This window comes from Salvelinus sp. IW2-2015, linkage group LG19, assembly GCF_002910315.2.
Source record: "Salvelinus sp. IW2-2015 linkage group LG19, ASM291031v2, whole genome shotgun sequence".
Classification (NCBI taxonomy): Eukaryota; Metazoa; Chordata; class Actinopteri; order Salmoniformes; family Salmonidae; genus Salvelinus; species Salvelinus sp. IW2-2015.
This window is the reverse complement of record NC_036859.1, coordinates 26,739,956-26,761,966: the sequence shown is the minus strand read 5'-3', so window position 1 is coordinate 26,761,966 and position 22,011 is coordinate 26,739,956. Positions and strand designations below refer to the sequence as shown.

The 22,011-nt window shown below is 42.4% G+C and overlaps 1 protein-coding gene across 2 annotated transcripts in view; it reads left to right on the top strand.

Moving 5' to 3' along the window:
* The window catches only part of LOC111979670 (glypican-1-like), a 175,131-nt gene that overhangs the window by 134,297 nt on the left and 18,823 nt on the right, over nt 1–22,011 (top strand). For both annotated transcript variants that reach the window (XM_024010291.2, XM_024010292.2), the window contains 2 exons: nt 9,440–9,605; nt 11,072–11,202. In XM_024010291.2, coding sequence (XP_023866059.1) covers nt 9,440–9,605; nt 11,072–11,202 — 297 coding nt within the window. The remainder of the gene's footprint in view (nt 1–9,439; nt 9,606–11,071; nt 11,203–22,011) is intronic.

The following is a 22,011-nucleotide window of genomic DNA, read 5'->3' as shown; positions in this document are numbered from 1 at the left end:
TCTCTCTCAAACTTTCTTTCTCTCTCTCCCCTGTCTTTCTCTCAATTCAATAAAACATTTACAATAAACAAAAGTTCCAAAAGAACAAAGACATTTCAAATGTCATATTATGTATATATACAGTGTTGTAATGATGTGCAAATAGTTAAAGTATAAAATGGATAATAAATCAAATAAATATAGGTTGTTCTTCACTGGTTGCCCTTTTCTTGTGGCAACAGGTCACAAATATTGCTGCTGTGATGCACACTGCGGTATTTCACCCAGTAGATATGGGAGCTTGCTTATGGGGCTCTTCTCCAGGTTAATCCCTCTGTAGGTGATGGCTTTGTTATGGAAGGTTTGGGAATTGCTTCCTTTTAGGTGGTTGTAGAATTTGTAGATCCACAAATCTCTTTTGTGGATTTTGATAATTAGCGGATATTGGCCTAATTCTGCTCTGCATGCATTATTTGGTGTTTATGTTCTACAATGAGGATATTTTTGCAAAATTCTGCATGCAGAGTCTCAATTTGGTGTTTGTCCCATTTTGTGAATTCTTGGTTGGTGAGTGGACCCCAGACCTCACAACCATAAAGGGCAATGGGTTCTATAAATATTTCAAGTATTTTTAGCCAGATCCTAAATAATGTTGAATTTTATGTTCCTTTTGACGGCATAAAATGCCCTTCTTGCCTTGTCTCTCAGATCGTTCACAGCTTTGTGGAAGTCACCTGTGGCACTGATGTTTAGGCCGAGGTATGTATTGTTTTTTGTGTGCTCCAGGGCAACGGTTTCTAGATGGAATTTGTTAGGGTGTGTAGGGTGAATACGTGGTCTGTCGTACGGTAATGTGGTAAAAAGCCAATTTGACATTTGCTCAGTACATTGATTTTGCTGAGGAAATGTACGAGTCTGCTGTTAATGATAATGCAGAGGTTTTCCCAAGGTTGCTGTTGGCATATCCCACGGTAATTATTGGTGTCAAATTTGTCTCCACTTTTGTGGATTGGGCTGATCAGTCCTTGGTTCCAAATATTGGGGAAGATGCCAGAGCTGAGGATGATGTTAAAGAGTTTAAGAATAGCCAATTGGAATTTGTGGTATGTATATTTTATCATTTCATTTAAGGATACCGTCAATACCACAGGCCTTTTTGTGTTGGAGGGTTTGTATTTTGTCCTGTAACTCATTCAATGTAATTGGAGAATCCAGTGAGTTCTGGTAGTCTTTAATAGTTGATTCTAAGATTTGTATTTGATCATGTATATGTTTTTGCTGTTTGTTCTTTGTTACAGAGCCAAAAAGATTGGAGAAGTGGTTTATCCATAAATCTCAGTTTTGGATAGATAACTCTTTGTGTTGTTGTTTGTTTAGAGTTTTCCAATTTTCCCAGAAGTGATTAGATTCTATGGATTCTGACATGCTGTTCATTCTTTTTCCGCAGTGTATTTCTGTATTGTTTTAGTGATTCAACATAGTGAAGCCGTAGGCTCAGGTTTTCCGGGTCTCTATGTTTTTGGTTGGATAGGTTTCTCAATTTCTTTCTTAGGTTTTTGCATTCTTCATCAAACCATTGGTCATTGTTGCTCATTTTCTTAGGTTGTCTGCTTGAAATGTTTAGATTTGATAGCGAAGCTGAGAGGTCAAATATACTGCTAAGTTTACATCTTCACTATTACAGTGAAACATTTTGTTGTGAAAAAAAAACATTTTGCTGTGATCTGATAGGGGTGTCAGTGGACTGACTGTGAACACTCTAAGAGACTCTGGGTTGAGGTCAGTTATAAAGTAGTCTACAGTACTACTGCCAAGAGATGAGCTGTATGCGCACCTACCATAGGAGTCCCCTCGAAGCCTACCATTGACTATGTACAGTTGAAGTCGGAAGTTCACATGCACTTAGGTTGGAGTCATTAAAACTCGTTTTTCAACCACTCCACAAATGTCTTGTTAACAAACTATAGTTTTGGCAAGTCGGTTAGGACATCTACTTTGTGCATGACACAAGTACTTTTTCCATTAATTGTTTACAGACAGATTATTTCACTTATAATTCACTGTATGACAATTTCAATTCTGACATTTCACGTTCTTAAAATAAAGTGGTGATCCTAACTGACCTAAGACAGGGAATTTTTGGGGGGATTAAATGTCAGGAATTGTGAAAAACTGAGTTTAAATGTATTTGGCTAAAGTGTATGTAAACTTCCGACTTCCGACAGAGCTGCAGGAGTTGTGACCCATTTTGTTGGTTATATTGTCATTGTTGTGTCTAAGGGGGCATGTGGGGGAGGGAATGCTGTCACCTCCAGGTAGGTGTTTGTCCCACTGTGTGCTGAGGGTGTCAGGTTCTTGTCCAGTTCTGGCATTTAGGTCACCACAGACTAGTACATGTCCCTGGGCCTGGACATTGTTGATCTCCCCCTCTAGGAAGGAGAAGCTGTCATCGKTAATGTAGGGGGATWTWGGTAGCACATATGAGGACATTTTTCTCTGTTGAGATGTTTTCCTTGTGAATTTCTAGCCAGATGAAAAAGSTTCCTGTTTTGACTAATTTGATAGAGTGGGTTAGGTCTGCTTTATTCCAAATTAGCATACTCCCTGAGTCTCTTCCCTCTTTCACACCTGGTAGTTTGGTGGATGGGACTACCAGCTCTCTGTAACCTAGAGGGCAACCAGTGGGTCCATTTCCTTTATACCATGTTTCTTGTAGGATGACAATTTCTGTATTCCAATTTCTTTGATGACCAAATTAGCATACTCCCTGAGTCTCTTCCCTCTTTCACACCTGGTAGTTTGGTGGATGGGACTACCAGCTCTCTGTAACCTAGAGGGCAACCAGTGGGTCCATTTCCTTTATACCATGTTTCTTGTAGGATGACAATTTCTGTATTCCAATTTCTTTGATGAAGTCTGGGTTCCTGCTCTTTATGCCAAAGGCAGATGACCTCAGACCTTGTATATTCCAGGATGAGATGTTGTGTTCCATAGTGTCTAGTGTTGTTTTTGTGTGGTTTAGGCCCGGACCATCACAGTAGGTGTGCGCAGAGGATGTTAAGCATCTGACACATACCTCCTAGGTCGCAGGATGGGGCTTGGGCGGGTGTAATAGTGGGGGTTGGGCCTATTGCTCTTCTCACGGCCTGGGCATATGTCCTGCTGTCATGTTGAGGTCCTTGCMGAAGGGGCATAGCTCTGATATGGGGGGGCTATATAGGGTTTGGCCAGGGTTTGCTTGGGGTGGTCTTAGCTGATTGGGGTGTGGCTGGTGATGCTGTGGTCTGGGTGTAGGTCCTCTTTTTATTTMACCTTTATTTAACCAGGTAAGCTAGTTGAGAACAAGTTCTCATTTAGAACTGCGACCTGCGACTGTGACCTCTTGGCATGGGTTCTCTCGGTGCAGGTCCTTAATTAAGAGGGGTTCTGGGAGGGTGTCTCCCTGGTCTGGGCGGGGTGTCCGTTGCTCTATTGCTCCTGGGGCTACGGTTGAGGGTGATGTCCTTCAGGGTCCCTCTCTTGCTATCCTCTCTCTCTCTTGCATTGCATGCTGGGAGTTTTTTGGAGTTTGAGTGTTTCGTGTGGAGGGCTCTGTCCTAACTTATTTTCTTGAGTCTCTTCTTGGTCTTTTCTTTACATTTTAATTTTCTATGGTGGAGGGTTAATGCACTGTTTGTTTTAGCGGTACCCACTGTTCTTTTCAAAGTTAGGGTGGAMGAGGACAGAATTTAGTTTCCAGGGGTTTGGAAGGTGTGGTGTGCGTGATATCTTCTCAGCCTAGCGCGGAGGAGACGCTGTCGTTAGGGCATGGATTCAGGTGTGTTCCTGAGAACGGAGTTAAGGTGGAGGAGGTTCTGCTCRCGGCGGTGAACAGGTAGGAGATGAATTTATACATTCCGCTTCCAGAATGAACAAAGCTGTGGTTGTTTTCATGAAAAGAGCAATTTTGGTATGTAGGCTCATTGCTAGTGGAATATTTGTTAGGGGTGTGTTGGTGCCAATTTCTTCTSTTTCTACCCCTTCGACCAGGGTGGTAGTTGCAAATTTGCCTCTGTTTATTATGGATGATCAAATCAGGAAATAGCTGAGTAGTTTTGCTAAGTTTGCTAGTGGTTTTCGTGTWCTGTCAGCAGGTTTTCAGGCAGATGCCGTTAAGCATGTTGTTTCGTTCCGGAGGCAAGTGTTYATGTTTCTGAATAACAATGAGCAACAGCAACATTTGCATTTTAATGTGAGGCATGGGGAGGGGCTCTATGCAGGGTTTGCAAGTACAGATAGTCTACGGAGTTTTGAGTGTGAGGATTTGGGGCATAAGAGCGTTGCGTGCCCACATAAAGGCCGCAGACAAGGTGAGGGTACAAGCGCCAGTTGGGGAAATCGAGGTCAACGTGCAGGGGGCAATGAAACGCAGGCAGCAGAGGCTGGGCCTAGTCATGCCAGGGATGGTGTGTAGATGAGGCTGGGACTAGTCAGGCTAGAAATGGTGGTGTAGCTGAGGCTGGGTCTAATCGCTACAGATGGTGTGTAGATGAGGCCTGCTAGTCAGGCTCCCAGATGGTGGTGTAGATGAGGCCTGGGTCCTAGTCAGGCTACAGATGGTGGTGTAGATGAGGCTGGGTCTAGTCAGGCTACAGATGGTGGTGTAGATGAGGCTGGGCCAAGTCAGGTTATGGATRGTGGTGTAGATGAGGCTGGGTCTAGTCAGGTTATGCTAGTGGATGAGGAGAGTAKAGTAGGGAAGTGCAAGAGACTGGGGGGGAGGAGGAGGGTGTCAAGCGGAAAGGAAAAAGGGGGAGAAGAAAGGAGGCTGGGTGGTCAAAGGCACCAAGGAACCTTTGCCTGGTGCTGGGGGGAGGCCCTGGCCAGAGAGGAAGGGCAGGTGGTCAGCATGGGAGATGGAGATGAGGAGGAGGAAGGTGGGTCTGAGGAAAAGGATGAATAGGAGGATTTTTTTTCCGGAGCTGACAGCCAGTCAAGCAGAGGGGTCAAAGTACACAGTGATTTTTCTGATCCAAGAAAGTTTGTAAGATCAGTACAACATGCTATGAAAAATGAGGGGCATGGTGTCCTCTCACCCAGGAAACAGTTTAGGTTGAGAAAGTGAGTCACAACATTGAGTAAAGGTCTACCTTCAGACACTGTTTAGATGAAGAGTTTCTTTCTGGCACTGGGGCTTTTTGAGCTTGGCTATTGGTCACTTTCTTTGCTGGTTTTTCTCCCACTTCTTATGGAGACTCTTCGGGTAGGCTCGCTCAATATAAATGGTGCCAGAGAAGCGGGAAAGAGGAGTGTGTTGGGTGAATATGTAAAACTAAAAAAAGTACAGGTGTTGTTTCTTTGCTCAGGCAAAGTTGGCTATTTGGTTAACAAGGAGGAACAGGGTCAAAGGCTCGGGGATAACTATTATTTAATGGGATGGTCTCTGAGTGCCTTAGGGTGAAATTTGAGTTTTATAAAATGATAAAAAGTGTGGAGATGTTTCAGGAGATATGGTGTGTTGGGGGGGTTTGTTTTGTACTGCGTGGTGTAGAGGAGCGTTCTCTCTCCCCCTCTCGCTCTCGTCCCTCTCTCTCTCTCTCTTTTCCCCTCTCTATTCCAACTGTCTCTTACTCACTCTCTCTGCTCCCGTCTCTCCACTTCTCTCTCGTCCCCCCTCCCTCTCGTCTCTCTCTCTCCTCTCTCTCTCCTCCATCTCTCTCCCCCTATCTCTTCTCTCTCCCCCATCCTTTATCCTCTCTCTCCTTTCCCCCCCTCTCGTCTCTCTCTCATTTTCTTCTTCATCAAAACATTGAATGGTCTGATTATTCTCTGCCTATCAAGTGGAGGGCAGTAGGCGGTACGGAGAAAAGGGAGGAGACCGAGCAGGTGGTGGAACCGCGGCAGGTCGCTGTAGAGTCATGACGCAGCGAAACGTCAGTCCGACTGTAACGTTATCGCGTAAACTTGACATGTCACATAGTGTTCGCTATGCTTGACTGAGTTGCTCTGCTTTGTGCTGACTTCTGGTATGACAAGGGTGAAGATTCCAGGAAAGGCAGATCAGACTGCCCAGGTTTGGGTTTAGAAGAGTTTGCTATACCAAGCTGAGCCATGCAGTGTCTCTCTCTCAATCTCAACCACACACACACACACACACACAAACACACCACACACACACACACACACACCACACACACACACACACACACACACACACAGACAGCACACCACACAGACACACAGGACCGAGACAGCAGTACTGGTTTTAACCCAGTTCCAGTTTTATCGACCCAGGCCCGTTTCTGAAGGGAACGAGCGCCAGTGGGAGAGAGAGAAGGAAAAGGAGAAGAAGGATGGAGGGATCGGAGAAAAGCGCAGACGGCGGTGTCATGGACCTTGTCGTGCACACAAAGCAAATTCTTTCAGACGATTGGTTTCCACGGTAACCGGGCAGAAAAAAAGCTAACCACGCGGCGCTAGCGTAAAAGAATGGCCATGGGAAGTGACCTCCCGCTGTATTCTGTGTGTCTCGTTTGTTCGCCCACCACCAAGGAAACTCACACATTCAAAGGATCTTAAGTTCTTTRGCCACACACAGCAATGGTGGGTTTCACATCGCAAAACGGAAGCATATGCAGAAAAGTACCTCATACCTACTGTAAAATATGGTGGTGGATATTCGATGTTAGAGGGCTATTTTCCTTCCACTGATCTTGGGCCCTTGTTGAGGTCAATGGCATCATGCACTTTACAGGAAACTTTTGGCCAAAACCTGATTGCCTCTGCCAGAAGGCTGACACTTGGCCGCAAGTGAATCTTCCAGCAAGACAATAACGCCAACCACATATCAAAATACACAAAGAAATGGTTAATTGACCCAAAAAAATCCACATTTGGCAATGGCCATCTCAGTCTCTGGACTTGAACCCCTTTGAAAACCTGTGKTGTTAATTGAAGAGGGCAATACATAAGCGCAGACAAAGATATCACATTCAATTTTATTTGTCGTACACATGTTTAGCAGATGTTATTACGGGTATAGTGAAATACTTGTGTTCCTAGCTCCAACAGTGCATTAATATCTAACAATACACAACAATACACACACATCTAAAGTAAAAGAATGGAATTAAGAAATATAGAAATATTAGGACGAGCAATGTTGGAGTCCGGAGTATCAATATAAATATACAGTATATGGGTAAAGCAGTATGTAAACATTATTAAAATGAACAGTGTTCCATTACTAAAGTGACCAATGTCCCATGTCTATGTACATAGGGCAGCAGCCTCTAAGGTGCAGGGATGAGTAGCCGGGTGGTAGCCGGCTAGTGACAGTGACTAAGTTCAGAGCAGGGTACTGGGTGGAGGCCTGCTAATGATGGCTATTTAACAGTCTGCTGGCCTCAAAGCTGTTTTTCAGGCTCTCGGTCCCAGCTTTGATGCACCTGTACTGACCTCGCCTTCTGGATGATAGCGGGGTGAACAGGCTGTTGCTCGGGTGGCTGAGGTCCTTGATGATCTTCTTGGTCTTCCTGTGATGCTGGGTGCTGTAGGTGTCCTGGAGGGCAGGCAGTATGCTCCTGGTGATGAGTTGGGCTGACTGCACCACCCTCTGGAGAGTCTTACTGTTGCGGACGGTGCAGTTGCCGTACCAGGCCGTGATACAGCCTGACAGAATGCTCTCATATCAAGATCCCTCACAACGTGTTCTCCAATCTCATAAAACATTTTAGAAAAAGGCTCAGAGTCGTTATTCTCGCCAGGGGAGGGTGCTGGATTTTGAATACAGGGGTGCCAATCATTTTGACCCCTCTCCTTTTTAGATTTTTTTATCACTCATTAAACAAAATGTCTTTCTCTGAGCAATTGTATTAGTATACAATTATATCATGTTCAATTATTTTAGCAAAAATATAAACGCAACATGCAACAATATCAAAGATTTTAAAGAGTTACAGTTCATATAAGGAAATCAGTTAATTGAAATAAATTCATTAGGCCCTAATCCATGGATTTCACATGACTGAGAATACAGATATACATCTGTTGGTCACAGATACCAACAAAAAAAAGTAGGGGCATGGATGAGCAAACCTGTCAATGTCTGGTGTGACCAACATTTGCCCCATGCAGCATGACACATCTCCTTCGCATAGAGTTGATCAGGCTGTTGATTGTGGCCTGTGGAATGTTGTCCCACTCCTCTTCAGTGGCTGTGCGAAGTTGCTGGATATTGGTGAGAACTGGAACACGCCGTCGTACACATCGATCCAGAGCATCCCAAACATGCTCAATGGGTGACATGTTTTGTGAGTATGCAGGCCATGGAAGAACTGGGACTTTTTCAGCTTCCAGGAATTGTGTACAGATCCTTGCGACATGGGGCTATGCATTATCATGCTGAAACATGAGGTGATGGCGACGGATGAATGGCACGACAWTGGGCTTCAGGATCTCTTCACGGTATCTCTGTGCATTCAAATTGCCATAGATGAAATGCAATTGTGTTCGTTGTCCGTAGCTTATGCCTGCCCATACCATAACCCCACCACCGCCATGGGGCACTCTGTTCACAACGTTGCAAACTGCTCGCCCACATGACGCCACGGATTCATCCATGAAGAGCACACTTAACCAGCGTACCAGTGGCCATCGAAGGTGAGCATTTGCCCATTAAAGTTGGTTACGATGYCGAACTGCAGTCAGGTCAAGACACTGGATAGGACGACTAGCACAAGGATGAGCTTCCCTGACAGTTTGTGCAGAAATTCTTCGGTTGTGCAAACCCACAGTTTCATCAGCTGTCCGAGTGGCTCGTCTCAGGCCATCCCACAGGTGAAGAAGCCGGATGTGGAGATCCTGGGATGGCGTGGATACGTGGTCTGTGGTTGTGAGGCCGGTTGTACGTACTGCCACATTCTCTAAAACGACGTTGGAGGCGGCTTATAGTAGAGAAATTAAAATGCAATTCTCTGGCAACAGCTCTGGTGGACATTCCTGCAGTTAACATGTCAATTGCACACTCCCTCATCACTTTGTGAAGATCATGCTGTTTAATTAGATTCTTGATATGCCACACCTGTCAGGTGGATGGATTATCTTGGCAAATGCCCACTAACAGGGTTGCACAAAATCTGAGAGAAATACRTTTTTTGTGTGTATGGAAMATTTCTGGGATCTTTTATTTCAGCTCATGAAACAAGGGACCAACTCTGTTGCGCTTATATTTTTGTTCAGTGTATTTATTTTATACCGTCTTTTTTGCTCATCTTTATCAAGCGAGGCCAATAATTTTGGACCTGACTGTATATATTTATGATATATGATATTGAAGTAAATGGAGGGGCGGGGATGTGAACCCAGGTCACTGGCGTGAAAGGCACCCTACGCATCGCACCAATAGGATTAAGCCACTTGGTGGGAATTGTAATGTGGCTCATATAGTATCTCTATAATATTGTTGTATCTCCTCTCCCAGGTACCCCTGAGCCCAGAGTGCATGCGTGCCATCATGAAGATGACCTACTGTCCCCACTGCCGTGGAGTGGCCACTGCCAGGCCCTGTGCCAACTACTGTGCCAACGTACTGAAGGGCTGCCTCGCTAACCAGGCCGACCTGGACACAGAGTGGAGGAACTTGGCTGGTGAGACACATACACACACACACACCCTAATTTCACACACACACGCACACATTTGCACACTAATTTCATTTTAATTCCTACAGTGATTTCAGAAAGTATTCACACCCTTTGACTTTTTCCACATTTTGTTGTGTTACAGCCTGAATTGAATGTGTCACTGTGAGATTTTGTGTCACTGTGAGATTTTGTGTCACTGGCCTACACACAGTAACCCATAATGTCAATATGAAATTATGTTTTTTGATTWTTTTTTTTWATTAATAAAAAAATGAAAAGCTGAAATGTCTTACAGTAAGTCAATAAGTATTCAACCCCTTGGCTATGGCAAGCCTAAATAAGTTCAGGAGTAAAAATGTGCTTACAGGTCACATAATAAGTTGCATGGACAATATTCGTGTTTAACATGATTTTTGAATGACTACCTCATCTCTGTACCCCACACATACAATTATCTGTAAGGTCCCTCAGTTGTGCAGTGAATTTCAACACAGATTCAATCACAAAGACGGGCACCTATTGGTAGATGGGGGGGGGGTGGAGCAGACATTGAATGTCACTTTAAGCATTGTGAAGTTATTAATTACACTTTGGATGGTGTATCAATACACCCAGTCACTACAAATATACAGGTGTCCTTCCTAACTGATGCCTTAGAGGAAGGAAACCACTCAAAGAAATGAACTTTTTGTCCTGAATACAAAGCTGTTTGGGGAAAATACAATACAACACATCACTGAGAAGCACTCTTCATATTTTCAAGCATGGTGGTGGCTGCATCATGTTATGGGTATGTTTGTGATTGGCAAGGACTAGGGAGTATTTTAGGATAGAGCTATAGATAAAGCACATAATCTATAGTTATAGATAAAGCACATGCAAAATTCTATAGGAAAACCTGTTTCAATCTGCTTTCCAACAGACACTGGGAGACAAATTCACCTTTCAGCAGGAGAATAACCTAAAACACAAGGCAAATATATACTGGAGTTGCTTACCAAGTTCCTGAGTGGCCAAGATACAGTTTAGATTTAAATCGGCTTGAAAATCTATGGCAAGACTTGAAAATGGCTGTCTAGCAACAACCAACTTGACAGAGCTTGAAGAATAATGTGCAAATATTGTACAATCCAGGGGTGCGAAGCTCTCCGAGACTTACCCTTGAAAGACTCATAGCTGTAATCGCTGCCAAAGGTGATTCTCACACGTCAGCGGTGTTAATACGTATGTAATAATTATGTTCATTTTCAATATATTTGCAAAACAATTCTAAAACATGTTTTCACTTTGTCATCATGGGATATTGTGGGAAGATGGGTGAGAAAAAAATAATAAATGTAATCCATTTTGAATTCAGGCTGTAACACAACAAAATGTGAAATAAGTCAAGGGGTATGAATACTTTCTGAAGGCACTGTATAAGCATGTATAAGCATTTAAAATATTGCATCCCCCCTCTCTCTCTGCAGATGCCATGCTGCAGGTCTCTAACAGGTTTGAGGGTGTGTCCAGCGTGGATGTGGTGTTCCTCTCTCTCCCCACACACATCTCAGAGGCTATCACCACCATGATGGACAACATAGACACGTTTAACAACAAGGTCAGAACAGCAGTCAGCACACACACACACACACACACACACACACACACACCACACACACACACACACACACACACACAACACACACACACACACACACACACACACACACACACACACACACACACACACACACACACACACACACACACACACACACACACATGCTACCGCCAGTTCACACATTCAAGTATTATTACCGATCACTGACACAGTGTTGATCAGGCTCATAACACATATTATAACCTGATGTTGGTCCCTGTACTGGTTTAATGTAATAATGTTCCACATACCAGCCATTTGTAAATCGTGCATATGCACAAGATATACCCCAAAATGTGCGTGCGCCAGTTCTCACGCAAATGTTGTCATTTATAAAAGTCTTAACTCGACGTGGGAATGTGCTTAGCTTCCCGTAAACTTAGGCCATGCGTGCACACAGTTTATAATGCTTGAACTATTGTATTGCAACCAGGCAAGTAGCCTAGTATTTTGTGCAAATGGGGATATGATGACATGCTTACCCCCCCCCCCCCCAAAAAAAAACTGGTAAAGGAATAACAAGATGCAATCATTTGCTGTTAGCGAAGATTAAAAAAAAAATGGTATCTTTGCATTCTAAAATAGTTAGAAATGGCATCTATTTCCTATTTAATTTCCATGATAATTGCAGAATAAATTCCTAATATTTTCTGACTGTGATGGTTTCATACTCTTGGTTGTTATTGACCTATAAGATACTTTATCTTATAGGTCAACAACATCCAATCTCTTATTTAACTGGACCCACTTTAAAGTAGTAAATATTGTAGATCAACTATATTGTATTCAAGTATTTTGCTCTATGGTAGAACAGACGGTTCACCTTTTCTATTTACTATTTTTTTAGGATACTGTACGTCTGAATAGCCTACTGTAATTTCAAATGTCTCAAATAAACAATATAAACATAATACATATTTTCATAACCATTGCAGAATAAATTCCTCACCACCTTTTCTGGCCATGAAGAGTTTTTATTCCCGAAGAAGCTTCACCATCTAACAAATTACGATGTACATCTCTCATTTAAGTTTGCCTATTATTTTTGCTCTATGCATCCGAAAGGGAGGCAGGTTTATAATATAGAACAATCTACAGGAGAATTGAACAGATGAACAGACAGTTGATATTTCGCTTGCTACCACTGCTACWGTGTTTTAGTTTTATTTGTAGACATACTTTACAATGTTTCAGAATTCAATGGCAGTGCAGACTTTTTAGGTTAGGGGATAAGTAAATGCAATACAATATTGAATTCAAACAATCTATTTACAGGTCGACAACAATTTGTAATTGTTGTTTTCTTCAAATACAGAAAATATCATTCTAAAGTTGAAAACATTCTGCCAACACCTCCAGAGACATTTAATCAAGTTTGCCATTGCTATTTCCTTAAGAAACTGCCTCGGCCTAATTCCAATACTTCCAAAGAATACATCAACTAGGGGTGTTATTGTCACCATAAAAGGTGGATGATGGGCATTTTTTAGGCACAGTTTTAATGCTCGTTCACGTGCACACAGTTTCAGGACGGGTCTGATTTATAATGGGAAACATGCCTGCGCTCAGTTTATAAATCTCAATATTTATTTTATGCGCAGTCTTTTCAGAAATTGTGCGCGCAGCTATATAGTGTGAAATGTACACAACTGTTAGAAATGAGGCCCCTGAAGAAGGACTGATAACACAGCCTCAAAGCCAACCATTAACTTCTCCTTTTAATGGTGAAGAGCACCACTTTAATGTGCCCTTTAAAAAGCGTAAGGAGCCATGAAATCTTAATTTTTTGTTTAGTGAAAGTGGAAAAGTATGCAAATAGCGTTGGGGAACAAAGGCTTCTCTGTGCTGTACTGGTGTCGAGGCCAAAGCTGGCCTGGAGCTCTGCAACAACCTGCAAACCAGACTTCACAACACTAGCCACACTAGCCACGCTTTGCCCCTTAGGTACTGATCTAGGATCAGATTACTTTACCATAAAGTGAAACTGAACTGAGATCAGCTTCACCTGATCCATTATTGACAGTCTTCTATGACGTATAGGCCTAGTCCTACCAGGTTTAGGAAGTCAGATTTAGTCATAAACTGTTTCAACATGCAACTACTGCTAATGGAGCTTCTGTGGTTTCATTACTTTTCACAGAGTTACAGTTGAATGTTAACATTTAGAATTGGGAATTGGACAAATATGTTCCAGATCTGTGGGTAGGGGCACCTTCTACCTTAGGTTGGTACAACAGGGCGCAAGTGGGAAACATGCGGTGTGTGTGTGTAACAGGTGTGTTTTATAGAAAAGGTATTCATGCAGGAGAGGTAGATAGTTACAACACCTCAGAGCTATCCAAAACAGGTTAAACAAGATGGTAGTGTCTTTGTCTCATACATTACATCTAGGTAATTGGTATCCCTGAAGGAGCATGGGACGTTTGTGTTCTTGGCATTGAAATGATCCTAGAATATTCAATTACTATATGTTACCTACAGTGCATTCGGAAAGTATTCAGACCATCCTGTCTCGGAGCTCTATGGACAATTCCTTCGACCTCATGGCTTGGTTTTTGCTGTGACATGCACTGTCAACTTTTATAGACAGTTGTGTGCCTTTCCAAATCATGTCCAATTCAATTTAACACAGATGGACTCCAATCAAGTTGTAGAAACATCTCAAAGATGATCAATGGAAACAGGATGCACCTGAGCTCAATTTCGAGTCTCAAAGCAAAGGGTCTGAATACTTATGTAAATAAGKTTTTTTATTTTGAATACATTTGCAAACATTCTAAAAACCTTTTTTTGCTTTGTCATTATGGGGTATTGTGTGTAAATTTCTGAGGATTTTTATTTATTTAATCCATTTTAGAATTGGGGAGGCAGGTAGCCTAGTGGTTARGGCCAGTAACCGAAAGGTTGCTAGATCGAATCCCCGAGCTGACAAGGTAAAAATCTGTCGTTCTGCCCTTGAACAAGGCAGTTAACCCACTGTTCCTAGGCCGTCATTGTAAATAAGAATTTGTTCTTAACTGACTTGCCTAGTTAAATAAAGGTTAAATAAAAAAAAATAAGGSTATAACATAAMAAMATTTGGAAAAAGTCAAGGGGTCTGAATACTTTCCGAAGGCACTGTATGTAATATCTGAGTCCTCTGGCATTGTAAGTAGTGCAAACTAAGTGTTGTCTAAGTCATGTGACATGTCAAGGAGATCACACAATGCCATATTGTTTCGTCATGTATAAGGTGGCTCACCAAACTCCTTCAAATGGAGCATGTGACTTTACCAATGCATACAGTAAGTACTGAGTTTAGAGTTTTCTATTAAGAATGGAAGTTGAGGTTTAACCCTCTCAATAGGGATTATATACGGTAGTAAATTATCAATTTACAGTACAGGAAAGTAGGAGTTTATTGGGCAAAGTTTCATTACAATGCAAGGTTGCATTTTCAGCAACTAGTTTTCAGATGTGATAGGGCATACAAACTGTCATGAATTACAAAGGGAAACCCAGTCACCAGCTGCCCAGTGACGCAAGCCTACCAGATGAGCTAAATGCCTTCTACCCTCGCTCTCCGTAGCCGATGTGAGTAATACCTTTAAACATGTTAACATTCACAAGGCCGCAGGGCCAGACGGATTACCAGGATACCTACTCTTCACTGACCCAGTCTGTAAAACCTACATGTTTCAAGCAGACCACCATAGTCCCTGTGCCTAAGAACACCAAGTTAACCTGTCTAAATTTATCACCCCGTAGCCCTCACATTTGTAGCCATGAAATGCTTTGAAAGGCTGGTCATTGCTCACATTAACACCATCATCCCAGATCCACTCCAATAGACCCACTCCAATTCGCATACTGACCCAACAGATCCACAGATTACGCACTCTCTATTGCAGTCCACACTGCCCTCTCCCACCTGGCCAAGAGGAGCACCTATGTGAGAATGATGTTCATTGACTACAGCTCAGAATTCAACACCATAGTCCCGAAAGCTCATTACTAAGTTAATTAAGGACCCTGGGCCGTCTCCAGTTGGTGAGGTTAGGCAACAACACATCATCCATGCTGACCCTCAACACGGGGGCTCCTCAGGGGTGCGTGCTTAGTCCCCTCCAATACTCCCTGTTCACCAATGACTGCGTGGCCCCACACGACTCCAACACCATCATTTAGTTTACTGACGACACAACAGTGGTAGGACTGATCACTGACGCTGATGAGACAGCCTATAGGGAGGTCAGAGACTTGGCAGTGTGGTACCAGGACAACAACCTCTCTCTCAACGTCGTCAAGACAAAGGAGCTGATCATGGACTTCAGGAAATGGAGGGCTGAGCATGCCCCCATTCACATCGACAGGGCAGTAGTGGAGCGGGTCGAGAGCTTAAAGTTCCTTGGTGTCCACATCACTAAGGATATATCATGGCCCATACACACGAACACAATCGTGAAGAGGGCACGACAATTCCTCTTTCCCCTCAGGAGGCTGAAAATATTTGGCATTGGCCCTCAGATCCTCAAAAAGTTCTACAGCTGCACCATTGAGAGCATCTTGACTGGCTGCATCACCGCTTGGTATGACAAACTGCTTGGCATCTGACCGCAAGGCGCTACAGAGGGTAGTGCGTACGACCCAGTACATCACTGGGGCCGAGCTCCCTGCCATCCAGGTCCTTTATACCAGGTGGTGTCAGAGGAAGGCCCCATAAATTGTGGTACCAATTCACCAAGCGATACCGATGCATAAGGCTGTGGCGGTCATGAAATTTCTTCAGCCGGTGATTGTCAAGCAAATAACTGATTGTCTCACGGTAATTGACCTTAAATTAACATAAACACATTTAGCATCTCCTGGCTTCCACGCAAAGCCTACAAGCCAATGATCCAGACCTCTGGAACATCTACATTTTAAAAAGTTAAATAAATCCATGTAGTATAGCCTACACCATCACAATAAATCCATTATTTATTTTAGGCAGGTCTAAAGAAACATGATATGAAGAAAATGTAGTCTATTTCAGAAGAACAGAATAGCATACTCTGAGTTGTCCTAATGTTAGGTCCTGATTTGGCTATGCCATATGTAATATGTTTCAGGAAACTAGGCGTATGTTGCGGGTCACTACTTCACACAAGAGCCATTTGAATATAATCTAGAATTTTTTTATAAAAAAAGGCAAAAATGTCTTCTGGAACATGTGAACTTTCATGTGCCTTAATAACAAACATGTATGCCATCTGTAAATACAAATAMAATTGGTAAATTACGAGCCTAGTTGGTTTAGCCACAGAAAAAGTAAAACAACCTTTCCGCTAGCCATGATTGGCCGAGATAATGAGTGGGCTGGACATGCAGAAAGATGAGTTCGGATTGGTCTGCCATATAGCACCCTTCTGTCTATTTGAGCTGGTTAGTATGTGTAGGTAATCCTGTTTAACGCAGCTTTAAAAAAAAATACATTGCTTAGTAGAACTGCATAAGTGTTGCTCTCCACTTTCTGGAGGACCGAGTTTTGAAATCAGTGGAATTAGAGTATGATAGCTAAGGAGATGGTGAAAACATCTGGATTACATCTTCAAACTAAGGGCAACCATGGCATCCGTGACAGGGAGAAGCGTCCAACCATGATGTATACGGGTAAGATAGTCTAACTAGCTACATTTTCAGATATTACACATTTCTAATTTTGACAGTCATTTTCATTTCAAGTTAGTGTACTGTTAGCTAGCTGGCTCGCTAGCTAATGTTATGTGTATGATCTTTTTATTCGTATCTCAGAGCCATTTGCTTTGYTTGTTATAGCCTAATGTTAGCTAGTTCACATTGAACCTGGTTGGTTAGCTACCTGCAGATTCATGCAGGATAGTAACGTCATGAGTTGTGATTATGGTTCATTGTTTAGCTAGCTAGCTACATGTCAACAAAAGACTCCACTATGCAAGTGACCATTTTAATAGAATGACACTGCGACAACTGTTAGCCAGTTAGCTTGGGAGCTTGGGTGCTTGACTGCTGTTGTTCAGACAGAATGCTCAGATCAACCCTTAAAAACCTCTTAAGGATCGGAAATCTAACTGCTGCTAGCACAGGACCTGAAGCAAGGATAAGCATATTCTTGAGCCCATTTGTATGGAAACACTTTGAAGTTTGTGAAATTAATGTTGGAGAATATAACACATTAGATCTGGTAAAAGATAATACAATAAAAAAACATGCATTTTCTATTAGTTTTTTTTGTTCCATCACAGGAGTTTAGGCACAATTGAGATWTTGGCCACTAGATGGAAACAGTGTATGTGCAAAGTTTCAGACTGATCCAATGAAGCATTGTATTACTGCACAGGGGTTCAAACTGTAAAACCCAGTTCCTACATTTGAATATAAATGTTTATTTTATCAAACAAAACTGTGCTACATTTTATCTCTGGGACCCTCAGGATGACAAATCAGAGCAAGATTACTGAATATAAGTACATTATTTACCTTCAGAGGTGAATGTACTGTATCAAACCAGTTGCCGTGAAAAGTTTGTTGTGCACTCTCCTCAAACAATAGGATGCTATTTTTGTCACTGTAATAGCTACTATAAATTGGACACTTGTTAGATTAACAAGAATTTAAGCTTTCTGCCCATATAAGACATGTCCATGTCCCGGAAAGTTGGCTTTTACTGTCATCATTCTAGTCACGTTAGCAACAACCGTCCCGGTATAGGGACACTGATTCCGTCGAGGCTAACCTTTTAGCACCACCTGCTGCGCTAACCAAAATACAGGGGGTGGTCCGCCCAGGTCTTACCTAGTGTGCATAGACAGTAAATACTACGGGTTATGTATGCCCGCAGGCCTCTTGCCTAAACACTCCCYAGGTGCCTTCCCCTTCCAACCTGGGAACAAATGAAACAGAATAATACAAACGTAAGTAAACAATCAAAACACTGCGTCCTATGGGCACACACATACCTCAGATCAGCGGCTACAAAATACTTAACAAAAAGGTGTCTCTGAGCAACAACCAACACAGGACATAKCAATCAGCTCTCTCTCTGCAACAACCAACATAGGACATACCAAAAATCTATCTCCTAACAGCAACCAACACAGGACACACTAATCATCTCTCTTCTGAGCAACAGAACACTGGCTTATATAGCTGGAGAAGGAGTCTGTAATGGGATACAGCTGTATCCTTTGACGAGAGGGCGGGGTCAGCTCCAATTAGCAATGGGGCCGACCAATCAGCTGCTTGGGGGAATTTCAGGAAGCCATCCTGAAATACACACATACTAACAAAACCACAACATAGAAACTGGGGAATGTAACAGCTTAATAAAATAGAAAGGATATTTTCTCCAAACGATTTGAGGGAGTGCTGATATTTTGTGTTGAGTGGTTAACAAAGAAACAGGTACTCCTATATGCTTAAGTTAGTTATTTATGTAACTTTAGTTGTGATACAAATGTTGGGCTGTATGTTTAGATTTTCAATACATTTTAAGGCTGCATGATGCAACTCTAATGATGATTTGAGAAAAGTGAACTCTGCTTTCTTTTTTGAGCAGGCTGTAAACACTTCATCAGTCTCTCAGTCACAATTTCACAAGTACTTGATAATACCTCGAATTTCCCGGCGGCATGCTCCAAAGCACCTCTCACTCAAATTGCTCTCCGTCATGTGATCGGTTCTTTTTCATAGGCTACAAGTGAAGACATCCGGGACGCCCGCGTCCTTATTCAATTCGGAGGCACATATTCAAGATATTTGAAGAACTGTCCACATTTACTTTTCGTCAGCCAACAAGATGAGCCGGCCTAAGAAACAGCAAAGCACTAGCCTATGTCAATCTACTATCCCCATAGTACAAGAGTTGACTTATTCTGTTCTGTGTGAGAAATTAATATTCCAAACATAGCCTGGGACAGTTGTGGGTTGGGATAGATCACAAATTAATACAACCACTAACCTGAGTGGCGCAGCGGTCTAATGCACTGCATCGCAGTGCTTGAGGCATCACTATAGACCTGGGTTCGATCCCAGGCTGTGTCACATCCGGCCGTGAACGTGAACGGGAGTACCATAGGGCGGCGCACAATTGGCCCAGCGTCGTCCGGGTTAGGGAAGGGTTTGGCTGGGGGGGGGGGGCTTTAGTTGGCTCATCGCGCTCTAGCGACTCCTTGTGGCGGGCCGGGCAGGCTGACTTAGGTCGTCAGTTGAATGGTGTTTCCTCCGACACATTGGTCCGGCTGGCTTCCGGGTTAAGTGGATCGGTGTTAAGGAGCGCGGTTTGGCGGSTCATGTTTCAAAGGACGCATGACTCGACCTTCCCCTCTCCCAAGCCCGTTGGGGAGTTGCAGTGATGAGACAAGATTGTAATTGGATATGATGAAATTCGGGAGAAAAAGGGGGATAATTTAAAAAATATATATATATACTGTATATATACAGTACCAGTCAAAGATTTTGACACACCTACTCATTCCAGGGTTTTTCTTTATTTTTACTATTTTCTACATTGTAGATKAATAGAGAAGACATCAAAACTATGAAACAACACATATGGAGTCATGTAGTAACCAATATATGTTATATTTGAGATTCTTCAAAGTATCCACCCTTTGCCTTGATGACAGCTTTGCACCCTCTTGGCATTCTCTCAACCAGCTTCATGAGGTAGTCATCTGGAATGTAATTCAATTAACAGGTGTGCCTTGTAAAGAGTTAATTTGTGGAATTTCTTTCCTTAATGCGTTTGAGCCAATCAGTTGTGTTGTGACAAGGTAGGGGTGGTATACAGAAGATAGCCCTATTTGGTAAAATACCAAGTCCATATTATGGCAAGAAAAGCTCAAATAAGCAAAGAGAAACGACAGTCCATCATTACTTTAATACATGAAGGTCAGTCAATACGGAAAATATCAAGAAGTTTGAACGTTGCTTCAAGTGCAGTCGCAAAAACCATCAAGCGCTATGATGAAACTGGCTCTCATGAGGACCGCCACAGGAAAGGATGATCCAGAGTTACCTCTGCTGCAGAGGATAAGTTCAATAGTGTTAACTGCACCTCAGATTGCAGCCCAAATAAATGCTTCACTGAGTTCAAGTAACAGACACATCTCAACATCAACTGTTCAGAGGAGACTGTGTGAATCAGGCGTTCATGGTCAAATTGCTGCAAAGAAACCACTACTAAAGGACACCAATAAGAAGAAGAGACTTGCTTGGGCCAAGAAACACGAGCAATGGACATTAGACTGGTGGAAATCTGTCCTTTGGTCTGATGAGTCCACATTTGAGATTGTTGGTTCCAACCGCCGTGTCTTTGTTAGACACAGAGTAGGTAAACGGATGATCTCCGCATGTGTGGTTCCCATCTTGAAGCATGGAGGAGGAGGTGTGATGGTACAGTGGTGAAATTGTCAGTGATTTATTTAGAATTCAAGTGTTTTGATTCTACATGATGCCATATGTGTTATTTCATAGTTTCGATGTCTTCMCTATTATTCTACAATGTAGAAAATAGTCAAAATAAAGATAAAGGTCTGTCCAAACGTTTGACTGGTATATAATAATACATCAGAACAGATCACAACATTTAGTTAATGTTGATAAACTATTAGGCTATTTCTTCACATTATAAGCGCAGCAATGTACACATGGCTGTAGGCTATAAGTGCAAATGTTCCATTAGCGGGAAAACACCATTCTCAAAAGTAACTCAAATGCGATTATGCATGTAATGCTTTTATTATAAAGGTGCATTTTTATGATGAAATTTATCTTCCCCAAACTTGAAATGTGCTGCGTACTGGTATACATACGTACGTGCTGTTAATGTATGCCAGTTATGCTCTACACGCGTTGTAAAACGGATTAATGTACTTAATTTTAAGAAGTTATTTGCTTCACAGAGTTCAAGTAACAGACACATTTGGCCACTTTAGTTGTGATACAAACCTTATCAAAACATATAGGCCAGGCTACATGAGGTATGTGACTATGATTTGAAAAAGTATTTTAAAAAGGCATGTGTTTCTTGCCTTTCTGCAAACCATCTGGGCATCATTGACAAGTGATAATATATCATTCACAAATGATAGGCTAATACTGTAACCCATCTTGATTTAATCTTGTCTTTACATATACTAAATAATATATGTATGACATTTATTTTGATTTAGAATAGGACCATTATCATGCACCTGTCTCGAAACAGTGCAGGGGAAAATAATACATGTCATCTATGCACTTAAATAGCGAATGAAGGATTATTTTCCAGTATTTCATGTTCATGCCAGCCAGGTAGGCTATACTCCTGTTGTAARGAGAAGCAATGTGCTTAATATTTGGAAAGTTGAGACATAAATATAGTAGACCTAGCCAATAGAAAGCTGATGGGATGCTCCTCTTTTTAATAGAGGCCATCACTGTTATCTCACGCAATTACATAGCCTATAGAAATGTTGCGCAACATGAGCTCATGGGCTTTCATGAAGTGTTTGATTAGATTTTTGATTACATTTGCATTGATATCAGAGTTATTAGAGGGACAATAGAGTGCTGAGTACCAGGCAGTTAGCAAGTTTGGTAGGCTACTAATGACCATCAGCATCATCAGAGCTTGGAGAAGCCTAATTACCATGACTAAACGGTCACGTGGAATTTGACTGCCATCATGACTCGTGACTGCCAGCGTGGCGGTAATACGGTCACCGTAACAGCCCTACCAATGCACCAAGTCTGGAACCAACAGGACCCTGAACATCTTCTTCCCCC